Source organism: Maniola jurtina, chromosome 20 (genome assembly GCF_905333055.1).
Source record: "Maniola jurtina chromosome 20, ilManJurt1.1, whole genome shotgun sequence".
Lineage (NCBI taxonomy): Eukaryota > Metazoa > Arthropoda > Insecta > Lepidoptera > Nymphalidae > Maniola > Maniola jurtina.
In genome coordinates this window covers 8,784,134-8,798,277 of record NC_060048.1, presented here as the reverse complement: position 1 = coordinate 8,798,277, position 14,144 = coordinate 8,784,134, and the positions used below count along the sequence as shown (strand labels likewise).

Here is a 14,144-nt window from a genome sequence, read left to right as displayed (position 1 = left end):
TTTTTCTAAACTCTTTTAATTAACTAGATTGTTTTTCAAATTGCTATTTGCCTAGTATTTATAGTATTTTCATAGGTGAGATAGGTTTCGATATTAAATTACCTATATTAATATCTTTTGTTCTAGGGCTCTCAAAAATCAGTTATCAGAAGTTAGATTGGCATCCAAACCAGGACCTGATCATGAGGTAAGTTATTAGTTTCTTAATTTAGTAATATTTTTTTACAGAAGGGATAAATAAGTATGGCAATTGTTCTTAAGAACTTCTTTCTATTCATCTATTTATTTATTTGATTATCATCACACTAATATTATAAAGGCGAAAGTTTGTATGTGTGTGTATGTTTGTTACTCCTTCACGCAAAAACCACTGGACGGATATGGCTGAAATTCGGAATGGAGATAGATAATATCCTGGATTAGCACATAGGCTACTTTTTATGCCGGAAAATCAAAGAGTTCCCACGGGATTTCGAAACACCTAAATCCACGCGGACGAAGTCGCGGGCGTCAGCTAGTATCATAATAAAAAAGGCTTTGTAATATGTAGTATCGGAGGGTTAATTTTAACCGATTTTATTTCATAGTGAGGTGTTTAGAGCAGTACAAGTTCTTGATAGATGAATAAAATTCAAAAAAATTCTAAATTCAAAATATTTTTATTCAATTAGACTTTTACAAGTTCTTTTGAATCGTCAAAAGCATCTACCACTGGTTCGGAATGCCTTTCCTACCGAGAAGAACCAGCAAGAAACTCGGCGGTTGCTCTTTTCAAAGATTTGATATACTTACAATATTATGCCATGTATGAAAGCAATAATAAATTGAACTGATGATGATGACATACAACCATTATAACATTACTTTGTGTGATGGAACTAAAACCAAACTAGTATAGAAGACTAGCTGATACCCGCGACTTCGTTCGCGTGGATGTAGGTTTTCAAAAATCCCGTGGGAACTCTTTGATTTTCCGCGATAAAATTCCGGGATAGCCTATGTCCGTCCCCGGGATGTAAGCTAACCCTGTACCAAATTTCGTCAGAATCTGTTAAACTGTTGGGCCGTGAAAAGGTAACAGATAGACAGACAGACAGACTTTCCCATTTATAATATTAGTATGGATAATATGAAAGAGCTGAATGTTTACTCGGTGGCGCTAAGGAAACAGTCGAAGCATGTAGACAGGTCATTCATTCTATAATAGAATAATATTTATAATATCTACGTTAGTAATAATAGCTACGGATTACAGGGTCCTTCTATAGCCATTTATCAGTGCTGGTAACATAATAATAAAAAGCTTATTATAAAACCGGATTTTTTATAAAAACGCCAAAACGAACTTGCTACTTGCTTGAACGAACAACTTTAGACCGTGTAAATTCCCAAAAACCCATCCACTTAACCGATTTGTATGAAATTTGGTACCGAGGTACGAGTAGTTTGCGTCTCTGTAATTGACACTTTTTATTCCGGAAAATCAAACAGTTCCCACGGGATCTTAAAAAACCTAAATCCACGCGGACAAAGTTGCGGGCATCCTCTAGTTAACTAGAGGATGCCCGCATAAAAAAAAATAGTCTTAAGACTATTTTTTTTTTATTTGAGCTCTACGGCTATATTATTAAACTTACCGGTTTACTGACGAATGACAATAGGATAGAGCCGAGACCGCAGCTATTATAAAGGTCGGATGCAAATTTCCTGCTTCCATCTGATTGTAATAAAATGAAATCTTGTAGCTTTTCATTTGCATTATTCTATTCCCATTATAACAATCCTTGTGGATTTTTCTAAGCATCACGTTTTTAAATCAGTTGAAACTTAAATAAATACAATGATACTGAATCTAATATAAGTCTAATATCTACATATAAATAATGATTCTCAATCTAATATAAATTGTTGAATAATTATATGATAATAATTAAAATATAATTTATCTAAGCTAAATTTAGAGTGTCTGCACTTTTTCTGAAAAAATAATTTTAGATTTAAAGACTAGTGCACTCTGTTAGGCTTTTACAACTGGTACCTAAAGTCACGAGGTTTGACTTTAAATGTTAAATTCACGTTCGGTCCTTTTTTTACAATATAAAAAGAAATGCAGATACTCTAAATTTAGTTTAGAGAAAGACAACACAATCGGCGCCATTGTCCGTAATGTCCCGGCAACCGGAGGGTATAAGACTGATGAGTAGATTTACCAAAAAAAGGACCAAAAAACAATGAACCGTAACGTGATGCATATGTGAGATATGAGGACTTAAAGAACTTGTTTAAAACCTAATTTAACTTAAAGAGTATATTACCAAGTAAAGCCTCGTGATTCTAACATTTACGTGTAATTCTTTGTTACCGGTTGAAATTATACGCATGAAAAACAGTCTTAAAAACTCCTATTTGACTTTCAATAAGTGTACATTGTACCATATATTTTGAAAAATAAACAATTTGAATTTGAACATCTGCCATACAGCAAATAGTCTGTAAATATCTTCTTATATTTTTCGTATATATTTATCTCCATATAATATGTGTAACGAATTTGAAAGCTGCCTAAAAAATATGCTAATATAATATACAAGTATAAATTAAAAATTTATACCTAACACCCCCGACAAGTGAAGGTTCAGTAACTAGAAAAGAGCTGATAACTTTTAAACGGCTGAACTGATTTTCTTGGATTATTATAGCTAAGAACACTCGATCAAGCCACCTTTCAAACAAAAAAAACTAAATTACAATCGGTTCATTAGTTTAGGCGCTACGGTGCCACAGACAGATACACAGATACACACGTCAAACTTATAACACCTCTCTTTTTGGGGTCGGGGGTTAAAAAAGTCGAAATGATTTCAGTGTTCGCTCTAATTAGTACCAATCCTATAGAAAAGCCATGACACATGGCGTGTTTTGTGCGCGCTTGTAATTTTCTCCCCAACCGCCAACGCCACTACTGCTGGGCCGCGGCGGCCGGCGGACGCACGTTGCTCTGTTTATTTATTTACTTTCAAACGTTTTATCTTCTTTGCTCGCTTCTATTTTCGCGCTTTTATCTGTGACCTTGCCTCGCGAAATCGTTCTGTGTTATGGTGGCCGTGTAAAATTGGTGCCTGCTGTTTGAATTTTTACGATGAAATTCAAGTTTTTCCGAAAATGTCAACGTCAGGTGAGTTGCTCATTCAGTTGCACTGTTCCATATCTGATATCTGTGTAATTATAATTTCAAAGTGTCTTTAAACTCGTGTAGTTTTGGACATGTTTCATGTATTATGTTAATATGTTAAATTACTGCTGTTATTTTCGTATATTTTGCATGTTGATAAAATTGCCCATCGTTTTCTAATTCTTAATACATTATCTAGATTTTGGTATTTATTGGTAATGTTTTCAAGAATATACCTATGACTTTTTTGTTTAAAATCAAAATAGAAATTTACTTAGTTCATGTAGGACAACGTGTGTTTCTTATACTAGTCTATGACTAAACCACCGGTTCGGAAAGAAGTTCTACTGAGAAGAGCCGGCAAGAAACTCAGCAGCTGTTGCTCTTTTCAGATACTAAAAAGTTACAATAATCAATATTTTCAATGCATTGTTCTCTACACCCTCTTGTGGTTTAAAAATTAGAATAAGGTAACCATAATACAGGTTCTTAATACGAATATAATGTTGCCGAGGGTTTGTTGACATCAATGATAAAATCAGTCAAACAAAATTGCGCCAATGGCAGTATTATCTCCATATTATTATATAAAAATCTTTACTTGAAAGGGTCCAGTTTAAGAAATTAGTTATAGTATCGACTAATTTGTGAGTAACTCACGTCAAACTCATTATTTTGACAAATATTTTGAACTGAACAATTTCAAGTAAAGATTTTTATGTAAACCTGTGATACTGCCATTTGCGAAATTAGATTACCATAACCCTATTTTGTCGTATTCGTTTACAAATTGCGAAAAACCAAATAAAATTTGAATTTTGCGCGCAGACCCGTGTCATGCCCCTTAAGTAGGTACGTTCAGTAAAAATCAGCAAATTTTTTGTCGAAAAAAATTGACGAGTTCCTAAGAACAAGGGTTTTATGTATGTACCTCACTGCAGGTTACGTCGATTGAAGATGAATTGGTTTTGCGACGATCGCCTCGTAACTAATTCTAACTTAGAAAGTCATTAGTCATTTGTAAAATGTGATGTAATGTAGCAAAATGCATGTAAGACATATCGGAAAAACCACTATGTGGATTGGTTTAAGACAATTGAGTTATATGCAATTTTGGACATTAAAGAGGTAGATAAATATAATGATCAAAGCATTACAACTATATTTTAGCTTGATTAACCTTTTGGAGCTACTGAAACTATTCTCAAAAGTAAAAACGTGTTAAAATAATAATTAGGTGAAATCCAATGTCTGTTAATACAAATTGCGTGATTATGTTAACCGGGGATTAAATATATCGTTTAATACAAATAACAGCACCTAATAATACTCCTAAGGCAATTATTTATTTAATTGCTTCTAAGACATTATTTATGTGCTATTCAGCACTTGACTAGCGTGGTGGACTACAGCCTAAATAATTCTCATTCTGAGACTTGTGCCCAGTAGATTATGGCATAATCCTATACTTTAAACTACTTAGCAATTCTTGTATACAAACGTGAAATTGTTTTCTCGAAAAAATTTCTGATGATTTGGATGAAATTTTCTGTTCAGACTAGCTTATGATCGCAACTTCGTCGATCGAATTTGCTAAAATCCCTGCTTAGCGGATGTCTACGTCATAATAGCATGCCTTTCAGACCGATCCGTCTAGTAGTTTGAGCTGTACGTTGATAGATCAGTCAGCTTTCCCTTTTATATATTTAGATAACTTTGCACTTGCCAAGTTTATCTAGATAGATGTCATCTCGGAGTTCCCATTAGAGTTCAGTTATACTAAACTTCTTATATTCAAATCGAAAGATGCCGTGCAAGGCTCGGCGCGCCCAGCTACTTACCTGGGTTAATAAAACAAAGTGGTCGTAAATGACATTTCTACCAGTCTAGCTTATCTTAATAGCTCTTTTAAATATTTCAATGTTCTTACGGATTTTAATCTTGTAATTGTACTATAGCAATAAATCTTTTGCTTTGCTTCTAAGAAACCATATTAAACTGGCTGAGCGACCTAATAATGTATTGGTGTGAGTCTGAAACTAAGTCTCTCGTTGATAAACATTATTACCTACTCTTGACTAACACTCGAACCCTGCTTTGTATCACTATTCACTACCCATGTTAATGAATGGTTTGTCCCTTAATCACGCCGCAACGGAGCAACGGATTGACATGAGTTTTTGCATAATTAAAGGCATGGATACAACATAAGGCTCCCTTTTATCCCAGCAAATTAAAGAGTTCCCGCGGGATTTTTGTTAAACCTAAATCGGCACAGTTTTATGAAGTCGGGGGGGGCATCATCTGGTAGATTATAAAACCTTTGTATTCAGGGAAAAATAACTCAATCAAACCGATACAAAATTGCGTTAAACAGTTCATAATTACTCACGAAATGTGTTGATTGTTTGGTATCTTCAGGGTAAAGGAATTTTCGTTATGCATTGAAGAAAACAGTCTGTTTCATTAAGGTATTACGTCATTTTCAATTTGCGGCTAAACACTACTCTGGCTTCTTGATGAGACGCATTTAAATTAGGTGTGATATAATATTGAAAGGATGTTTAACTGTTTACACTGAATCAGAGTTTCTACTTAGAAATTACTCTTGGGATTGATTCATACTATAATATTTGTCCTAAAACAATCTTAGCTTCAATATCTCATAGGATTAGAGCGTGGATACAATACTGGTGTATGCCCTGTGTATGCCCACTTGTTTGAGTAGTACCGTACTTCCATCCTAACGCAGTCTTTAGTCTTTAAGTTTAGTTAGATAGGACGGGAAAGGAGAATTTACATAATCAATGGAAATTAAAATGGATATAATATTCTTAAAAAACAACTTAACCAATGATAAATAGTTCGTTTGAGAAGAAAATATTTATTCTTTTCAAATTCCCATAAATAATAATGCCTTGACTTTCAAACTTCTTCTAGTTTAGAAGTCAAGGTATTGACCCCGCATCTTGAAAGTCTTATGAAACTTAACTTTTTGTATGGCTTACCTGTATTCCATGGAAAAATAAACAATGAACCAACATTTTATAAAGATGGTAGGTATTCAGTGTTTTATGTAACGTTACATTTAATAACTTTGAAATGTTTTGTACAAAATAATACAACACTTAAAAATTCAGAGGTTTAGGACCTTTTTAGGGTTCCGTACCTCAAAAGAAAAACGGAACCCTTATAGGATTACTTTGCTGTCTGTCTGTCTGTCCATCCGTCCGTCCGCGTCTGTCAAGAAACCTATAGGGTAATTCCCGTTGACCTAGAATTATAAAATTTGGCAGGTAGGTAGGTCTTATAGCACAAGTACAGGAATAAATCCGAAAACCGCGAATTTGTGGTTACATCATTAAAAAAAATTAAAATGAGTTTCAAGTGGGGTATCATATGAAAGGGCTTGACCTGTACATTCTAAAACAGATTTTTATTTATTCTTATGCATAAAGTTTTTGATTTATTGTGCAAAGTATCGAAAAAAATACCCGAGTACGGAACCCTGGGTGCGCGAGTCCGACTCGCACTTGGCCGGTTTTTTTCATTAATATCTACGAGCGACCATATTATGTAAATAAATAATCCAATGCAGTCACGGTAAATAAAATATGCTGGACTGGAATGGGTCTTACGGAGGCATCCGATAATACGTGCAGAGCCGGTTTACGACGACGTGACCTAAAAACCATGCGCTGCACCGTATGCTCTCCTTTATGTATGTACCTTTTCTCTTGAACTATCTTATTAAAGGTTTTACTTATTTCATTGTTGAAATTATTTTATTACTCAAGGTAACAAGACTTGCTGTGGCATAGATAAATTTTGAAGCAACAAAAAATAATAAAATTTAAGTTACTCTTTCAAGGTTTTGTTTTTATAACTTATTGCCTGCGGCTCACGTGAGAAATTCAGAAAATCCAGCCTTATTCCTGTTTTTTATATTAAAAAGGGAATTCATGTGCACAGCTTTTTAGGTTTAAGTATTTGGGCGGGGCGTTGATGAGTCTTTTTTTTATTTAGATTTTTGTTATATGTATTAATAATGCTTCCAAATCTGTGAATAAAAGCGTTGGCTTATTTTAGTTTTGCACTAGAGGATGCCCGCGACTTCGTCTGCGTGGATTTAGGTTTTTAAAGATCCCGTGGAAACTGCTTGATTGTCCGGGATAAAAAGTTGCTTATGTCAATTACAGGGACGCACGCTACCTCGGTACCAAATTTCATACAAATCCGTTAAGTGGATAAGTTTTTGGGAATCCCGTGGGAACTCTTTAATTTTCCGGGATAAAAAGTAGCCTATGTCGGTCCCGGGGACCCTGTACCAAATTTCGTCAGAATCGGTTAAACTGTTGGGCCGTGAAAGGTAGCAGACAGACAGACAGACAGAAAGACACACTTTCGCATTTATAATATTAGTATGGATATGGATAACAAGAAAGGCCCTTTTCCAAGTTATTCGTATTTTTAGAGCCCCCGCAGACTTACAATTGCAAGTTGGGCAACTAAATCGCAGAGTATACAAATAAGCACAGTGATTTATGACATCCCGCACATCTTATCCAACTAAATTGTTCAACTAAATAATTGGACATCGATTGTATCAGAATCGAAATTCCCTTCCGATTACGCACAATTAAAAAGTTTCCCAACTATTGGCCGACAGCTTATTAGCACGGGGACCCTATACAAGCTCGCAGACTATACAACTTAGTTGGTCAGTCGCAAGGCAAGATGCAAGAGGACGTTACGTGCGCGCGTAATTTCCCCGCGCCCGGACCATCGACGACGGGCACGACAACGGTCACCCGATCACTCATTGCAAACGATAAAGTAGAACAGCTTATAGATGAGGTGCAAAAAAGACCAGCGCTGTACAAAAAAGACTTAAACAAGCTTATCAAAATAAGGAATACTCATTCTGTAGTACGAAAATTTATCTGGATAACATCTCAGTTTAGAATGCAAGATAATGATGTTGCCCATGTTCTAATCTATCACTTAATACAGGATGAACCCAAAAAATGAGAGCTTTTTTTCCGCATTTTCACGCACACGTCACCGCGCTAGCAACACTGTCACTGACTAAATCAATTTAGTCTGCGTTAGTCTGCGTCTAACAACCGATACAATATAGTTGGCCGATTAAATTGTGAAAGTTCGAAATTTCGTTGTTCGATAGTCGCTCAACTTGAAATTGTAGGTCTGCGGTGGCTCTTACGGATTCGGATCGGATGAGTGCGTAACCGCTTTTCGTGCCCTTGTCAAAAGACAGTTCGCTGGTCACTTCTCGTATCAGCAGCCACCAAGGCTAACAAATGTGGTGGTTGAGTTTTTAATACATAAGTATTTGAGTTTCTCTCTTAAAGAACCTCCAACTTAATGTATTGGTATTTGGTAGTGATATTTATTTATTGTCTCAACATTCGCAGATTTCTCAAAGTAACAGACTGTACAAGGTAACTTTTCTTTATAACCTTTATATTATTATCTGATAAGAACTTCATTTCTTTATTGACTTCCCTATCATATCTCAAAGCATAATATTATATTTGATCTAGATACCTTTTCTAGGTTGAATTCTATGATCCTAGTGATTCTTTTAGATATTTTCCTTATTTTGTGGAAAAACCTCAGGATATTTAGTCTTGATTTTTGTTTAAAGGAATTACCTAGGCCTTAGATATCTTGAACGACTTGAATGATTCCTTTTAAGTACTTATGCAAAATATTACGTGATTACTTTAGACAGTCATTGCCGTCGTTGCAAATCTATACAAGTAGGTACTATAATATGTACGAGAAGTTGGTATCCACTTTCCTTGAAACTGAAGATGGGAAAGTTTGTCGTTATTGAATAATTTTATTGTTTTTCATCAAACTGCACGTCAAGTATTAATTAGGTACCTATTTTATCAATAGGATATACGCCTGTTTAGTGTTGATAATGAAGTATGAGAGACAATAATGAATAATAAAATGTTTATTAAAATACTTGGTTGGGGATGTTCCTTTAAAGGTTACTTTAAAATTCAGTCATAAGCACACGTTTGACCGTGCGTTTGATTTGAAAGTCATTGAGTATGGATTTATTCGAGTAGAACAAATCGGATTATGTTAATTTATAGCGGCGATAAGGCAGCGCCGACCATCTAAAACTGCAGGTAACTTATCATATTGCATAATCAAAAAGCCTGCATTCAATTTCATCTTCCCTTACATCTTGCTATCATAACAATGAAAACAACAAAAAAACCCGGTCAAGTGCGAATCGGACATTAAGGATTCCGGATCATCGTACAAGATATAACACTATGTACCTACCTATTTTTGTTTTTTTTTTTATTCGTATGGCGGTCAGTTTGAATTTTTTATTATTTGTTGTTATAGCGGCAAAAGAAATTCACACTGTGAAAATTCAGTTCTCTACCTATTATGGTTCATGTGATACAGCTCGCTGACAACCAGACGGACAAACGGACAGATCCTCCGAGTACCGAAACCGATCGATTTCTACCTTTGACAATATAGACTGCCTAGCTTATGCCCGCGACTTCCTCTGCGTGGACTATATAAATTTTAAACCCCTATTTTATCCCTTTAGGGGTTGAATTTTCAAAGATTCTGTCTTAGCAGATGTCTACATCATAATAGCTATATGCATGCCAAACAGGCCGATCCGTCCAGTAGTTTGAGTTGGGCGTTGATAGATCAGTCAGTCAGTCAGCTTTTTCTATTATATAATCAGATGAGAAGGGTCGAGATAGTATCGTACTTAGTATTTAATTTGTGGCGACAGTTCTATCTGACCGGCTGCCCGCTAGAGTAACATTCACGCCGGACGTCCGGCATTCGTCCCTACCGCGTGATAGGTTTACTGATTTTATCGACTCGTATTCACATTGAATAGCACTAGATAAAAAAGGTATAAAGCGAAGTGTCCATTGGCAACAAAGCTGCCGAAATCAGCTCTGGCAAGTCTTCTATCACATCACACTAATATTATAAAGGAGTTGAAAAAGTTGAGTTGAGAAAGTTTGTATGTGTGTGTGTGTGTGTGTGTGTGTGTGTGTGTGTGTGTGTGTGTGTGTGTGTGTGTGTGTGTGTGTGTGTGTGTGTGTGTGTGTGTGTGTGTGTGTGTGTGTGTGTGTGTGTGTGTGTGTGTGTGTGTGTGTGTGTGTGTGTGTGTGTGTGTGTGTGTGTGTATGTTTGTTACTCCTTCACGCAAAAACTACTGGATGGATTGGGCTGAAATTAGCACATAGGCTACTTTTTATCCCGGAAAATCAAAGAGTTCCCACGGGAATTTTTAAAAACCACGATCCACCACCACCACCACCACCACCATCCACGCGAACGAAGTCGCGGGCATCAGCTAGTATAATATAAAACTTGCAGAAATAGACTTGCTGCGAGTATTTACACAGTGCAAGCTTTATTACTAGTAAACATTCCGCTTAAAAGTAGTGCAATTCAATGTGGTAAGTAGAATAAAAGTTAATAAAATCGATTAACTTCTTGGATGCAGTAAGTAGGATGGGTGCCGGAAGTCCGGCATAAATGTTAGGTTTTCCAGCGGGCAGTCAGTGAGATACTGTTACCACAGATTAAAAAATATAATGCTGTCTCCTCGAAAGGGTTTGAAATCTATCTAGGTCGGCTATTGCTCGTGGAAATTTCGCTTTATACCTTTTCTACTGGTTGAAAATCTTTCGCTAGATTCCCCGTGGAAAATGATGGTACATAGATTATAGGCCTGTCAATTTAGGCACTATGGAATCAAAATTAATTCACAGAAAATGAACACGAGGTTAAATCAAATCTCTTTGAAAAATAGATGTGTTTAGATTAGAGCTTTTGCAATGCATGACCAAGTAGTTAGTGAGTTAGTGACTCACAAATGTTGTTTTGCACTTGCTTACTGAATAACAACATCATTTACACAATAAGTATCGGCTTACATCTCTACTAGTAATACGATAGCTTCACAATGAACAGACTTCTGGCACTGAGCCTAGGTCGACCAGCTAGTGCAGTGTACTTGATACTAAATTGAGGCGATGCCAAAGTGACATCGTCTGCTTAACGAAAGGTTTTATACCCTGTTGCATATTTTTAAAATTTTAAACAGTTCATTTTATATATAGATAAAAAATTTATTGCACACAAGAGATAATCAACACAAAAAGAATAAACAGAAAAAAAAACTAAATACAATTGTATGCAAAGGCGGCCTTATTGCTTTACTTTCATATCCTTTTATTTCATAACCTTGTAACGGATTTTTTAATTACTTCCACTGACCCCATTATTAAATAAAACTACGCACACTTTCATTCCTATACCTATGGTAATTACTTATTCCTTAGGTAAAAATAATCGATTTACAATATGGTTCTAAAAGAAAAAAAATTTGCGACTTGCCTTTATCACATTTAAACAATATTTAACATATTTAATATGACCTTGAATAGATGACGGTTTTTATTTGGACATGTTTTTTATCTAGACGTAAATTGATATGACGCTGTTTTTGTGTTTTCATCCCGATCAAACTCAGTGCAATAGGTTTTTATACCACATTTTGGTAGAATACATGATACACTGTACACACTGTACATGTATTCTATTCTACCAAACTATACCAAACTAACTACCATGTACATGACATACTGTATCGTCTAACATACTGTATTGACAAACAAATGAATGTAAAAGAATCTGCTTTCCGAACCAGTGGAGAATCCCAGTAGTTATAAGATACACCCAGTTAGTTGCCCATCATGAAATAATTAGTAAATTAATTTTAAATTGTTTTTTTTCTCTTTATTGGAACACATACAGCATTTACATTATTTCTTAGCTACTTATTCCTAGTAGTACATACGCCTATAAGTGTTCACTGATTTACATTACTGATCCATCTAATTTTGTGCGGGAGTTAGTAGGTTAGTTAAGTAAAATTAAATTACAAGGAGCTAGTACGTTATGAAGTGCTTACAAATAAAGTACCTTTATAATATTAATCATGCTTCTAGATTTAATCCTGATATTGCAAACTCGCCTAAATTGTGAGGACTAAAGATACACTGATTGTGGAATATTGATGGTACCAAGTTGATTTAGACTTTTTTATCAAATACCGTGTTCCAATCTTCTACCCTGATGCTGCAGTGGTAGTCCATATAAATCAAAAGCCACGCGACGCATAATTTTTGTTTCAGCCTTAAAGTACTAATGTTGTATCTTGTGAGCTTTATAAAATTAAGTTAGGTCTACTTGATTATGTTTATTTTGCTTCAAAAGGGAAGTTCTATCGTGTACGAGCACTAAATGAACCATTTGCGCAATTTTGTTGCAGTTATTATGGTTTTTTAAAACCAATTTTTCGCCAGTGCACGGTGGCCTTACTCCGGCCAGAAATACTCGTAATTCCCGATTTAAACGTGTTATTGAACGATAAACAATACGAAGCAAACTGTAATCTAGTAGCTAAGCCAATTTATTGGAGACTTAGGATTAGATTGAACTATTCAACTAGAAAAACGGCATTAACTTGTTTATCCCACTTCTGATGAAAGTTTACAGGACCAAAATAGTGCCGCCTTTTATCCAAAGTTCGTTAGAAAAGAGCAGATTTATTTTCGACTCCATTATCGAAATCGATACCAAATCCTCTGAACTTTTGTTTTCACGAGTGTAGTTGTTATCAACACACATTATTGGACTGTCGGTAAAATTGTATTCTAAGAAAATATAAGAAAGAAAGGATTTTCAGCAATACCCCTAGTTCGGTTCAGCAATGACTATCACTAGTCATATTATGAATGTGTTGGTTTGTCCCACAATCACATGATCGGCGTGATTGCATGGATATGGTTAAATACCTGAAGACTTAATAATAATGATTTGTTTATTTTCGGATATAAATCCAGCAAGTATACATATACAATATAATAAAATAATGTGATATGACATGTGTATATAATAATTATGAGCTCCCTTGGAATTTTTAAAACCTAAATTCACGCTGACGAAGTCGCGGGCTCAATAAATTACCTAGTAGTATTGTAACTTGTTATATTGCTAAACAAAAGCCACAACAATTTGTTAGCATTTGTCATCATTTTCTATTATCGTCGCCTTATCAGAATGCGCTCTGCGTTCGCTGTGCCACGTATTGGTAGTTAATGTCCCTATAGATTCTTGACCGCGTGGGGATACGTAATATTCTGTTAAAATCATCCAGTTTCATTGCCTAAGGTTTCCATTATTATGTTTTATGAGAAGTATTTTAAAAATAAATGGCGGAAACCTTTATAAGGAGATAGCTGATTCATTGCACACAAATCTTTTGCGCTGAAAACATTGCGAAAAGGAAGCTTTACTTTTGGACCTCTACTGAGAGATCTGGTTAGTGTACTGCTTAGAAGTAGTATAGCATCATGAACATGCTTGTCAAGGTTTCTGATCTCCTTTTTCTACATTGTCATACTTAACCCATCGCCCGACACTACTGAGAACGGATCTTACCACAGAATGGCCATATAAAAAATATATGATATATGGTTTGGCCGTAGTCCACCACGCTGGCCAACTACGGATTGCCAGACTTCACAAACCTTTGAGATCATTATGGAGAACTCTCAAGCATGCAGCTTTCCTCACGATGTTTTCCTTTACCTTCAAAGCAAATGAATTTAATTGGTTAAAACGCACATAACTCCGAAAAGTTATAGTGCCTGGTCGAATCCACGACCTCCCGAATAGGAGCCGGATGTATTAATCACTTGGCTATCACGGCTGCCTTTTTCTACGTAATCTAATGAAATTGTGGGTACCATTTTTTTTTGGACCATAATCAATTATCCCTTAGGTATGTCTTGGACAGATTATTTGACTATAAATAGTTGATGTTGTTGACGATGTACGTAATTATGTAGAAATCTATACATATTTATGCTTAAAT

At 35.4% G+C, this 14,144-nt stretch overlaps 1 protein-coding gene across 1 annotated transcript in view; it reads left to right on the top strand.

Moving 5' to 3' along the window:
* LOC123875959 (ceramide transfer protein) overlaps positions 1–14,144 on the top strand; it is a 29,938-nt gene that overhangs the window by 4,907 nt on the left and 10,887 nt on the right. The window contains exon 6 of the mRNA XM_045922088.1: positions 127–187. Coding sequence (XP_045778044.1) covers positions 127–187 — 61 coding nt within the window. The remainder of the gene's footprint in view (positions 1–126; positions 188–14,144) is intronic.